A 14,193-nucleotide genomic window follows, 5' to 3' on the forward strand; every position below is an offset into this window, starting at 1 on the left:
TTGGCATGTGTGTGGGAAAACCTGCTGAAGTGACCGGAGTATGTACAGAGACAGTCATACTGTGCAAGTGTTCTTTTTTTGTATGTATCTAGATGATTTGGTCTCCTTACAGAAATTAAAACTTTCTGCTAACATGTAGAAAGTGTAAAGGCCAGTAGAGTAAAAAAAAAAAGGAGCACTACTGGGTTTTAAAAGTGTTCAAAGTTAAACTGTCGTAAGAATAAAGAATAAAGAAGAAGATGTAAAGTATGAAGTAGGATTTCTTCATCTGCTGCAACAAGAGTGTCCAGAGAGTTACGAATCTTTGGGCCCCTTGCTAAAAAAAAAAAAAATCTTCTTCCGTAAATGCGTAAATGTTCATCAATTACTATAATAATTTATACTTTTGAATTGATCCCCAGTGGGTAAATTACAATTACAATTTACACTCGGTCAGAACACACTACACACATGCCTGAAATACACGGTGTCTTGCTCGGAGCACCTTCATGGAAATCACACTCAGTGATTCTGAATCTCTTAGCTTTTCACGAGGTTATAGAGCAAAGAAACAAACAAAGCATCAGCCTCTCCCCCTGTCTCACTTTAGGTCTGCCTGACCTGCAGAAAATAGTGGTGATTCCCTACGCTCGCTCCAAACACGAGACTGACCTCTCCAAGATCCCCAACAGGTGGGTGTCTGTGGCTGCAACTACACTGTAGTTTTAAAAACTGTGAAACTGAAACAGATTTTTTTATAGGACTAAAGCCCTATTTGCACGGGATTAGGATTACCTGGTGACCTCTGGTCATTTGTAATAATTACGGAGGTTGTTTGTGATCTTAATGACGTGCGAATCGGCCATGTCTGTAATTTGTCAAGTAAAAATTCCCCCCGCAAATCCATCCATCCATCCATCCATCCATCCATCCATCCATCTTCGTCTGCTTATCCGGTGTTGGGTCGTGGGGGCTGCAGCTCCAGCAGGGGACCCCAAACTTCCCTTTCGAGAGCCACATTAACCAGCTCCGACTGGGGGATCCCGAGGCGTTCCCAGGCCAGGTTGGAGATATAATCCCTCCACCTAGTCCTGGGTCTTCCCCGAGGCCTCCTCCCAGCTGGACGTGTCTGGAACACCTCCCTGGGGAGGCGCCCAGGGGGCATCCTTACCAGATGCTCGAACCACCTTAACTGTCTCCTTTCGACGCAAATGACCTACCATATTTCGCTCAACACCGAGGTCCTGTGATAATATTAGTCCCGTGCGAATCGTATATCAGTTTTTCAAGGTTTTTGTTTCCTGTGCGCTTTTTTTCATCCCTCTCGCGAAGACGGATATGGGATCGCAAGACCAATGTAGTCTGGACCACTGCCCAACCGGAGACCTCCGTCCCCGAGTTGACGCACTCCCTGTGGCTTTGTCCGAGGGCTGTCGGTGATGCTCTGTGGTCGCGGTGGGGATGATAGGGTCTGAGCCTCTGGTAGCCTCTACCGGGCCTGGCCCAAAAAGATACGGAACCCCAACCCAAGCGCGGTGCGGCGGCCTCGCCCTGGCCGTCCTCCGCGCGCCTATGGGTAACTCTCTGGGTACAGATATGTCAGTAAATTGAAGTAAAAGCGGGCTTTTCTCATCCCGTGCGAATGCGCCACACGAAACTCTGATGTGGGGGGGGGGGATTTCTAAATCACATGAGGTCCCCAGATGATACTAATCCTGTGCGAAAAGGGCTTAAAAGCAGGTCAGAGATCTGTTCTCTTCTTTATACAGTATATTGTATCAGTTGTTTCTTTAATGTTCTTCTTTGATTCATTTTTTTTCTCTTTGTTTATTTATCTTGGCAGTGTATTTATAGATGATTTCTTGGCATCTGGGCGTGGTGAGGCCGACCAGTTTCCGCAGCTGGAGTTTGAGCAGCTTCCATTCAGTCATCCCCTGTTCATCATGTACTCTTCTGGCACCACAGGAGCTCCTAAATGTATGGTCCACTCTGCTGGGGTAAGAAAAAAATATTGTCAAATAACATCATAAATATGGAACACTCTCCCTCTCTTTGTTGAGCGGGCACAAACACAGTTTCCCAGACAGTGCTGATTCTTTTATTAATAATAGAAGGAATGTGGCATCTCACTAGCTGACCCATGGGTCGTCCTGTATTGTTGTTTGCGCTTTTCTAACATATAATTTATTACATTATGTAAAACATTTGGAATAAGAGACACATTTACAATTCAAAACATAGTGACACTTCTGTTGCCATTTTTGTTGGACAGTGTTTATTACTGCTCCACAAGGGTTAGACGGGCCGCAGCTGTCTCTAACACACAGATTAGCACACGCTAGTCACATCTGTTTGCAAAGCTCTTCTGAGTTGGCCCACATGTACAGTTTGCCATTCAGTGCACACCATTTTTTATAATAATAATACACATGTGAACGATTTGAAAAGAAGGGAATGTTCTCAATAAGGCCAGAGTTTTTAAGAAGAAGAACAAAGACAAGAAAAGCAGAGGGGAAGAAAGCAATTGAAATTGTAATTGTAAGTAATAACCTTTATTCTAAAGTTGAGAAAATCTCACCTCAAGGTGCATTTTTTTTAGCTGTTCTGGAGCTTTCAATCATATATCTTGATCAGCAGATAGAGTTTGCCCAGTGGTTATGGAATTATAAATGGTCAAATGTTAATTTTGTTCTGAATACTTTAAGGTTTTCTAAAGCTACAAATTTATTTTAGATTAATATAATATATAATTAAAATTAATTATTGACCTTTGCAGTTGGAAAATCCTTCACCATGGTCCAAGGTCCATTTAGTATCTTGTCTGGACCTTTTGATCACGAAAATATGATCCCTGTAGCATAGGGCTGGGCAATATGTCGATATTATATCGACATTGTAACATGAGACTGTAGTCTTAGATTTTGGATATCTTTATATGACATACAGTAAGTGTTGTCTTTTCTGGTTTCAAAGGCTACATTACAGTAGAGTGATGTAATTTTCTGAACGTACTAGAACGTTCAATTATTTGCCTTTACCCACTTTGTCATTATCCATATTACTAATGATTATTTATCAAAAATCTCATTGTGTAAATATTTTGTGAAAGCACCATTAGTCAAACCTACAATATTTTCACATTATTAATATTTAAGTATTTGGACAAAAATGTTGTGATATTTAATGTTCTGATATTTAACGCCAGAAAATAACTTAACCTTATTTAAAATGTAATTAAACTAGGGATGTCAATCGATTCAAATATTTAATCTTGATTAATAGCATGAATGTCCATAGTTAACTCACGATTAATCACAAATTAATCACACATTTTGTGTCTGTTCTAAATGTACTTATCAACATGGGAGCTGCTGCTATGCTTGATTTATGCAAATGCTTACTATTATTGCAACAATCCAAAACAATGACAAATGAGTGTACATGCAAATAACTTTAGTCTTGTCCAGAGAACCATATGGAAGGGCTTTGAAACTGAACTTGCCATTCAAAAGAGTCATCTTTCCAAAACAATTATCTTTATGAAGAAAAATGGAAAAAAGAGTCATCTTTCATGCCTTTATCCAAATTTTGTATTTTATCATACTTCTATTTTACAGTACTTTTAAAAACAATGTAATCTTCTTAATAAAATTATACAAATAACTTGACCAGTGTCACAGTTGTAGTAACTGTATGCCTGTCATTTTGGTTCATATTACATTTCCCACCACAAGATGGCAGCAAACCTCCATCAGCAGATCCTTGAAAGCTTATTTGCTGCCAGGAGAGTGTGTGGATGACATTTTCTTCCTGCTACATACCACATCTGAGTGAGGGAGAGTGTCCGATGAATGTTTGATTTTAAAAGGACCACTGCACTTTGAAGGCTGAAACACTCAAAACGGCTGAAACATTCAAAACGGGTTAACACTCTCAAAAAACGCATTTACATATTTTCACAAAACATTCTCCCTCTCTGACACACTCATTTTTTCTATCTATGTTTTCTCTGTTTTTTTTTTGCTTCATCATCCCACCTTCTTTCACATTGGCTTTGCTATCCTTAACTTGCATGCATTTTCAATTTGTTTTCACTTAGTCCTCCTTTTCAGATTCTCTAATTAGGTTTTTTTCCCCCCTCATTTACTTCTTCTTTCCTCTAGCCCACTTTTCTTTCTTTCTATTATTATCTTCCTCTCTGTCTCTGTTTTTGGGCACCCTCCTTCTCCCCATGCTGCCGATAATTGGACAGTAATGCGTTGGTGAAAACATTTCGTATTGCGACGCTGGCAGCCATCTCTGGCTCTACCAATTAGCCCCGGCACTGTTGCGCTTTCTGCTTTGTTACGGTTCTGTTAACATGCTGTCAGTAGCAAGATGGCATGCACCAAAGGACGGGTATGGCAGCTGAGTCCTGCCAAAGAACACACACACACACACACACACACACACACACACACACACACAGGTGTGAACAGGAACATACACATAGGCTAAAAACTAAAACGCACCCAGTCACACACACTCATAATAACCTACCCAACTGTGATTGTCGAAAGAAATGCTTATGTATTAGTCCTGGTCTGAAGCATATTTTATTTTGCGCAACTGAGAATGGGGTTCATGAACCTTTTAGAACATATATTGTTATAAGATGGAGTATTTAATTTACAGCCTGTAACATGCAGGTGTCAAAATCTTAAAATGAATTGTCTCTCTCTCTCTCTCTCTCTCTTGCTTTTGTCTTTCGGTCTCTGTAGGGCACGCTCATCCAACACTTGAAAGAACACATTCTCCATGGCAATATGACCAGCAGTGATGTCATCATTTACTACACCACGGTAGGTCCACAACAGTTTCACGATAGAAATGACACGCTTATAGTACCACAATGTCTGGGGAAACTTTCCACAGCTCTCTTACCAGCAGAGGTAGAATGTGAGGTAATGTGCGGTATTTTTAATCATGAGCCTCGTTACAAAGGCACACGCATAGGCTCACACAAACAGATATTGTCTAATAAGCAGCATTGAGTGCTGAAGGTGAGATCTGTGCAATGTAGCTCCTTTTTGATGATAAACACTGAGGAACATAATTTTATGTTGATTAAAGCTGCAATTTTTGTGTGGTGTGTATTTGCGTTTACACGTGATTAGTGCAAAATTGAAATTTAGGGTGGTTTGGGTTTTTTTGACACATTTTGTTGGGAACAAATAGATGAGCGCACATTTTCTTGATGTAGAAATTGATTCTGTTAGGCAGCATTGGTATCATACAAGGACGTTTTAAGATTATCGTGATTAAGTAGTTCCTATTATAGAAAAATATAATTGGCACACTTACATCTGTTTAGTCAACCTGTAACTGAATATGTGCCTATTTAGAGTTGTCAAGATTTCTGCTGAAACTACTGATTATTTTAATGATCAATTAATCTGTCAATTTTGTTAAATTGATTAGGAGTTTATTGTATAAAATGGCAGACCATATTTGAAGTATGACTATTACAGGTTTTCAGAGCCCACAATCATATCGACACATTTTTTTTATTGTCCGACCAACAGTCCAACCCAAGTGTATTAAATTGACAATGATCTAAACAAGAGAAAAGCTGCAAGTCCTCACATTTCAGAACCTGGACTCAGTGAATATTTGGCATTTCTGCATGATAAATGACCTCAGTGATTAATTGATTAACAGAATTGTTGATTCATTTTCTGTCAATCGACTAATCGATTCACTGTCTAATTGTTTAACTGCTAATTGGAATTGTGTACGTCTATGCCTAATGCAGTTTACAGATGTATCCTGTCCGCTGAAATTTGTCTGTAGAGCTAACATTACCATGAATATGCATATGTATTGGGGTTGATTCCAAAGCAGTAGCTCAGCATGCCGAAAAAACAGATACATAACTCATAGTCTGCAGGAGTTATCCATTTTGCTACCCGTTTATCCATGTTGATGAGAAATGAGTGTTTATACCAGATTAACCAACCGCTGTGTGTGTGTGTGTGTGTGTGTGTGTGTGTGTGTGTGTGTGTGTGTGTGTGTGTGTGTGTGTGTGTGTGTGTGTGTGTGTGTGTGTGTGTGTGTGTGTGCGTGTGTGCGTGTGTGCGTGTGTGTGTGCGTGTGTGCCCTGTTTGTAGACCGGCTGGATGATGTGGAACTGGCTGGTGTCTGCTCTGGCAGTGGGAGCCTCAGTGGTTTTATATGACGGTTCACCACTAATGCCCACACCCAGTGTACTGTGGAACCTGACAGACCAGCTGGGGTGAGTTAGCAACAGACACACACACACACAAATAAATCAAAAACCCCAAATCAAAATGGCTCTTTGAAAACCTACTTTTGTTATGGAGGGTTTTGTCTCAATTCACATTAATATATGATAACGTTTTTTCACTGCTGGAGCCGATAACTACCCGTGACTACTGCAGAGTCATTGCCCACTTTCCCACTAAAGACAAAAGCCAGATGTTAGTGGGTGTTAGTGGGTTTTTTGGCCAGTGGGAAAGGGGCTTATGAAAACATGTAAACACAATTTCTCCAGATTTTCAGATCTTCAGATTTTAACCAATGCCTACTGTAGCCTCAATTGAGTGTGCAGCCCACCCCATGTTGCATTTTCAACACAAATGATTCAACCTGACGACAACCATTATATTTAATTTTAAGATATATATATTTTGGGGGGAAAAGAGCAGAGAAGGATTTGGATATACAGACAGAGAGAGTGAGGAAGAGAGCACAAGCAAAGGGTATGGTTTTCCTTGGAGATTTTGTTTTCAACCGCAGAATTGATAATGTGTTTGCCTAATTGACAACTTGCACACACACACAAGAGCAGACCAATGAATAAAGATTTCTGCTGGTTATAATGTGCATCGAGAATGGAGACCCCCAGCAACTGATCATACAGTTAACAATAATTTATAACTCCTTATCTAAATGAGAAGATAGATGAAAAAAGGGGGGGTGGAGTATACAGTGGGCAATGGAGATACATTTGCTTAATTTTTATGCCAAGCAAGGTTATTATTTGGTGTATAGTTGAAAAAACCCAATGGAAAGAAGTTTTATGTACACTATGTACTGTAGTGAAGGTATAGAGGTTTGGAGAAAATATAATTTAAATGAAGTTGCACAAAACTTTAAAAGAAATCACTCTCAAAGTTCAAACATACAAAAGACACACCAAACGTTCTTATTGATTACCACAAATAAGCTGCCCCGCTGTTATTTTGAAAGTCCACTGATGTGTTGTACTCAGCTGAACAGGCCACTTTAACTTAGCGGGGTCGTTTAGGTTAGATTTAGATTTAGGTTATTGAGATTGATAGTGATGTTGTAAATTCCGATGAACCCAAAACCCAGGTCAAACTACAAGACAGCCAAGACAGCTGAAACCTAAAGTTTACCATCTAGTCCAGTGACTGTTGACACTATAACATACCTGCAAACTAGTCGCTTTTCGGCAAAGATCGCCGTTTTGAATGGGAAAATGTCATCCACGTGATTCCATCTTAGAAAAACATTTTCCCTTTTCCCAAGCAACTTTACATTTGCATTAGAAATGTATTTTGAGGTTACACAATTACAGGGATAATAATGGGTTTGATCAATGTTGAGAACAGATTTGGAGGAGAGTTGGGTCCCGTGATACTAGGATTAGATACATATAAACCCACACCCACCTACTGTACTGTAAATACCCCATAACCCCTAACTCCTTTTCATCATTCAAGAAATGTTTTCACACACTGTAGGTTCACATCCTTAGTAGCACAGAGGATATTTAAAGCAGATCTCCCCCCACCACCATTACCACTGTCCCCACCGTTAACAGCAGGTGCTAAACCCAGTATTGATCATCTATTGTCTTTTGAAGACAGCAAGATAAAAGAGGAAATGGTCAGTGACAATAGTGTGTGAGTGGATGTGTGCAGGCAAGCAATGAATTGGTTCAAATGTTATGTGTTCCATTGTTTACTTCTGTATACGTCTGAAAACGGTATATAATTTAGGTACAGTAAGTGTGTGAGCTTGGTTATTATTTAGTTTATATTAAGGCCTTATTCTATATAGCCTTTGAATTCACTCAGTCATTCATTTTGTTCAATTCAGGTTATAATTCCAGAACAAAATTGCACTCAGAATATAAACCTAACCTATTTCCTGTGCACACATTCCATTACCAAAAAGAAGACAACTCTGACTATGGTCTGACGGAGCACACGGCAAATTTTAAGAAGTGTCACAATTAGGGCTGGGCGATATGGACCAAAAGTCATATCCCGATATATTTTGGCTGAATATCGATATACGATATATATCCCGATATTGTTTTTCCGCAAAGTGAGAGCAGTTCAGTCAAAGTCAAAGCCAAATATGACATGTCACAAGTAGTTTCATAGAAACCGGCTATTTCAGTTAACAGTTGCAAAATCAAATGAATAAATAATAAACAGATTATATATATCTATACAAAATATCTTCACACTTAGATTTTTGATAAATAATCATCAGTAATTTGGATATAATGACTAAGTGGGTAAAGGCAAATAATAGAACAGTTACAACAGTCTGATAAGTTCAGAAAATGACATAATTTTACTGTAATGCAGCCTTTAAAACCAAGAAAAGACACTTATGGTCATATCACGATATTACGATATCCAAAATCTAAGACGATATCTAGTCTCATATCACGATATCGATATAATATCGATATATCGCCCAGCCCTAGTCACAATTGCATACAAAGTCAATGGAAATATCAACAGTGGGTGCTATCTAGGGATGCAGAGGTTATCGATTTCACTATTAACCGCGGTTAATTTATTGTAAAGTCTTCGCTACACCGATTGTTAACTAACTGCAAGTTATGTGCAGTAGTGTGTGCTATTATTAAACCCCCTTGACAACATAAACGCTTGAGTTTCCGCACACACGGCACAGCAGACGCGAGTATAGACTGTCAGAGTGACAGTGGCTCTCTGTGGTGGGATCATTTACTGCTGAAATTTTTGAACATTACAAAAAGTTAGCAAACACCATGAAAACAGCCCCTGACCTCAGGACAGCTGCAGCTGCAAAGGGGAATTCATCCCAAGTTGGTAAGCTTGCTAGCGACTTTATTGATTGTTAATGTTGTTGTTAAGTGTTTGTTAGCTTATTAATGTTACCAGTTAGCTAGCATTAGCCTGTTTAATGTTTACATAACGTTACAGTTTGCATTTACAGTGAGCGAGCTGACGATAGCGTTACATTTGTACAAGTCAAAACTCGCTTCCTCTTCATCCCCTGTGCGACATAAGGCTGCAAAGAGATCTCTCCGTCACATTTATTCCTTGGCAACATGCTCCACATTTCCCTGTGACAGATGCATCTTGTCTAGCAGCTCCTCCAACTTTTAGACACACCAGCTAGCAAGACCCAAAAAGGGCCACTTCTTCTTAAGAAGGACAGCACTGCTGTTGCCAACTTGGCCTTTGTTTGTGGTGTGACTGATTCACCTCTAGTCTCTAATCTTTTCAGATGAATTTAAATAAAAAGGTTGATGATTGATCATATAATCCTTTTTAAAACATTCAAAACTGTTACAGTTATTTCTGTTTCAAAACATCTAGAGTGTTCATGTGATTTCATACATTAGCCGTAAAATTAATTCATGCATAATAATTGTGATAATCGTGAAACCATGATTATTTTTCAGACTATAATCGTACCAACAAAATCTATAATCGTTGCATCCCTAGTGCTATCAGATACGGTTTGCAAGCGCAACCATTTCCTTAACAGCCATTGACGCAAACCATTTACCAGTTCATAGATATTTAAAATTATTGCTGTAACAAAATAAATGTGTGTCATCTAAAAAACAAGTTTAACATTTCCTAGGGCTGACCTGAATGCTTCGAAGCTTTGACCGTTTTCAGTATTCGAATGCTTCGGCGTTCTGTCATCCAAATCCACACGGATTCCATCTTTCTTAAACATCTCTTCCCGTCTCAGCCGTCAGTCAGCAGCAGTAGAGAAGTAGGCAAGCTCACAGACAGACTGGGAGCCTTGATCAATCAACATACGTAGATGCGTAAAAAACGCGGGAGTCAGTGAGGATCGATACATTCAATAAAACTGAAGCGTATCTGTTCTGTTAGTCGGGAGAGTGACAGAAGTCAAACACGCTACTAAAACGGTCTCTATGTGGATTGGCAACATGCTTGCTTTTCATGGTTGCAAATTTCCCGTAATTCAGACGGGAAATGACAGGGGAGTGATGGGACCGTCAAGGAGAGTGAGAGTGCTGCAGCGCCCAGAGCTGGGAATTCAATGCAACAGGGATGGCATATTGTCTTCAGCAAGGAAGAGTGTAATGGGGAGAAAAATGTGACACATTTGGGGTAGTAGTGGGGGAACTATAGAGCCAAAGTGCCAGGTAAAAGTACTTCTACTGCAGAAACTTTGTAGATCACAAAGCTAATGATCACAACTTTACTAACTATAATGATGATTGGTACCCTGGTAAAATAACTGGTTGAGCAGGGACTAATCACAACATTGTTTGGTTTGTAGTAGCTTTTTTTATGGCATAAATGTTTTAGTCTTTTAACCTCACTGCTTGTTTGCCCAAAAAGTATTTAAATGAAAAAAATAGAGTGAACAAGGTTAGAATACTGTTGTAGTTCTCTTTGCTTTATTACCTATTGAGAATCTACTAACTAATGTGAGCCACTGTAGAAGTGATTCATGTACAATCTCATTACGTATTAATTTCGAAAGAAGTATCTTTTGTCTTTAACTGAATAAAGCAGAGCCCAAACCCTTAGGAAGAAAATAGGTCACAAAATGTATTATAATAAGGTGTCATACTCTGTGTTTTTACCAGTAACTTTGATGTCATGGTCACTTTATTGCATGCACCCTAATCTCTAAATTCTCTGACAACTTCCCCTGCATGTAGCATGTAGGAAAGGGAGATTTATTGAGACAGCATTCCTGGATAAAGCATGCAAAAGGTTACAACATTTATACTTGTGACAGGTTCCATGTATGAATGGGACTTTGCAAGCCCCTCTGTTTTCTCTGAGGATCTTCTTGTCTCGTCAATCTCTCCTATACTTTCGCACCAACTATAGAAATGTTGTCTCTTGCCAAAGCAAAAATCTCATGTATCCTATATGGAGGAAATGACTAAAGATACATGTTAGAGCCATTACACCACTTTGTTTTGTTGTGTTTTGCAAAATAAAACAAAACAGACAGATTATGGACATTGATTATTGGCACGCAGAACACTCGTTCAAGCAAGTTCTCCCCTGGTCCCACCTCATGGCCTAATGTAGGAGTTGGTAAAATACTGTACAACACAGTTTAGCAGATTGCATCTTGCCAGCTCAGTTACAGTTTTAGACACATGGGCATAGTTATTTGAAATATCCTCTTGTCTTCTAACTGCGTCTAAATGTTGTGAACTGGAGATGCAAGTCTTCTTCAAATCTTTAAAAACAGATTATTTATTCACAGACTAAACAATGACCATACTTGTGCTACATGCAGCATGTTGAATTACTGTAAAAAACAAAAAAGCATTACCCCACCCATATTGGCCTCTGCTCTGCTTTATTGATTGTTTGCCACTGGGTTAGATTGAAGCACAAAAGGAGAATGCTTTATAGAACAAAATAGAAAGAGCTTCACAATGCTAGATTCCAGAAAGAGGGAAGTGCTGATGGAAAAATCATTTTTAACATGTCAGGATCAGCATCTTTTTGTGAGAGAAAGCAACAGGGTTCTTTTTTTTTTTTTTGGAAACAATAGCACTAAAAATACTGTTGACATTATATGGAGGCTGTTTATCAATTTTCAATAATAATAGTGCTTCAGACTTTTAATATTCAGTGAAAAAATAACACCATCCAACAGTGGTTTCAAACTATTTTACTGGTAGCCCCCTAACACATGAGAAGAGAGCAATGGTCCATTTTTATATCCATATTTTTCCTGGGGTGGAGGATAAGTGCGAGAGTAGTGCACTGACAACTGGGACTTCAATTGCTAACATCATGACACGCATAGAGACACATTAACGTTATAGCTGCTTGGAGGGGCTCTTTGTGTCTGATTGGCTTCGGGTGTCTCTTATTGGTTCAGTAGCTTCCAGCAACATGTCTCCCTTGAAACAGACACACATGTACAGTCACGCATGCAGACGCACGCTCGCACAAACGGAGACTCACAGCTACCCCTCCACCCTCCATCCTAAACACCCATTAAGCAGCCACACCTGGCCACCTGCCTCCAATCAGAATAGGCCGACCCTCTCCATGGAAGCCAGCCACGAACAAATTCAGATGCGAATGGGGGGGTCAGAGATGATGGATAGTAGTGTGTGTGTGTGTGTGTGTGTGTGTGTGTGTGTGTGTGTGTGTGTGTGTGTGTGTGTGTGTGTGTGTGTGTGTGTGTGTGTGTGTGTGTGTGTGTGTGTGTGTGTGTGTGTGTGTGTGTGTGTGAACAGGTATAGACCGTATCTACCCAGCCATACAAAATATATGCATGCATAAATGCACACTCTTATCAGTATTACACTAATTAAAGGTGTTTATATTGTATAGAATAAAAACAAAATGGAACTTAATTTCAAAATTGGAAGCCAACAGTAACATTTTAGAAATGGAAAGAATAACCTTCAGAATTAGAAATCAAGACTCTTAATAGTATAGAGGTATATAAATAGACTAGGGCAGATGTATGAATTAGAGGTCTAGAGGTACAGCATTGAAAAATGGATTTGATGGACTGAATGTTTAACTGATATACTAAAAGGTTGGTCATTTCATTGACTTAGGTATTGATTAATTTATTAATTTCACTGTTTTTCTTTTTGTTAGTACTGAAGCATTCTTAGTACCTTTTTTGCATTTGATCTTTTTTTTATAATAAAAGATAAGTAAAGCAACATTTAAGTATGTTGTAATATTCTCTACAAACAGTTTGAACCCTGACAGATAAAACGGTAGAGGATATGATGATGTCGTCGTGAGATGATAGAAATTTGTCAACTGTCAAAGATTTTGCCATACTGTTTAGACTGTAGTGTCCATCCCTTTAATATTTCTTGGTGTATGAGGCCAATATTGCAATTCAAATAAGCGGGACAGTTTCCAGGCACAATCTTATGATTTTTGCATCAATTTGATAAAGTACCATGGTTTGTCACATATCTTATGTGCTGGATTATCCAAAAACAGACATTGAAGCCTAACTCAATCTCCATTAACAATTTCTTAATAAATCAAGATTAACAATGAATCAGATAAGATTGTGATTTTAAATGATCTATGACACTGAAAAAGGGTGAGGCATGCAGAGGCAGCATGGCCAAGAGATGTGTATGTGTGCATATTAGGCCAGTGTGTGCATCACTCACATCAATCCTTTTGAGATATTCCTTCTTTGGACCTTTCACCCCATCTAACCCCCCCTCACCCTATAAACCACTAATCGATTCTAACATCTGAGAGCAAATCACATCTTTCACTGCAAACCAATTCCTGATTATTGACCAATCAAGCATCAGGCAGTTGTTTTGTGTCCCAGAGACAGATTCATTTTGATCTTTTTTTTTGATTGACAGACATGGTTACCGTAATGATAGGAGGCATTTTGATGGATTGGATGTCACTAAAAATAACTTGAAAAGACATGAAGACACAGACTGAGACACAAACACACCCATTCACCGAGGCAGACTTTAAAAGGCTCTTTGTTTCAGAATTAAGACGCAGGGGAACACAGAAGTGACGTTTTGTCACTTTCTTGCTTTTCACATGTTGTCCAACTGTTGTCAGCTGTCAAGATGACTTCCATGCACACAGAAGAAAGCCACTTCCCCAAATCATTTTCATTGCACGGTTGTTGTGTGCAAACACCGTGTCAATACATTCTCCTCTGAACTATTTTCCTTGTGGACCATTTACAAAGGACACATTTTGTCCTCTTATGCTAGACTGACCATTTTTATGTTTGACTCTTTTTTGTGTTTATTCAGTTGAAAGCAAAGTCAATTTCCAATCAGTTGTTTTTCTTCATTATTCTTATCTATCCATGAAGGGTTGACTGAGCATACAAGCTCTGTTTTAGCATCACCTTGCTTTACATTTAGACAGTGGCACACTCTCCTCTCCTGGGAGCAGCTTCACTGTAGCAGAT

At 39.1% G+C, this 14,193-nt stretch overlaps 1 protein-coding gene across 1 annotated transcript in view; it reads left to right on the forward strand.

Annotated features, from left to right (window-relative positions):
- Window positions 1-14,193, forward strand: part of aacs (acetoacetyl-CoA synthetase) — a 44,034-nt gene that overhangs the window by 14,678 nt on the left and 15,163 nt on the right. The window contains exons 7-10 of the mRNA XM_028578011.1: window positions 590-671; window positions 1,823-1,976; window positions 4,740-4,820; window positions 6,129-6,253. Coding sequence (XP_028433812.1) covers window positions 590-671; window positions 1,823-1,976; window positions 4,740-4,820; window positions 6,129-6,253 — 442 coding nt within the window. The remainder of the gene's footprint in view (window positions 1-589; window positions 672-1,822; window positions 1,977-4,739; window positions 4,821-6,128; window positions 6,254-14,193) is intronic.

Source organism: Perca flavescens, chromosome 5 (assembly GCF_004354835.1).
Source record: "Perca flavescens isolate YP-PL-M2 chromosome 5, PFLA_1.0, whole genome shotgun sequence".
Classification (NCBI taxonomy): domain Eukaryota; kingdom Metazoa; phylum Chordata; class Actinopteri; order Perciformes; family Percidae; genus Perca; species Perca flavescens.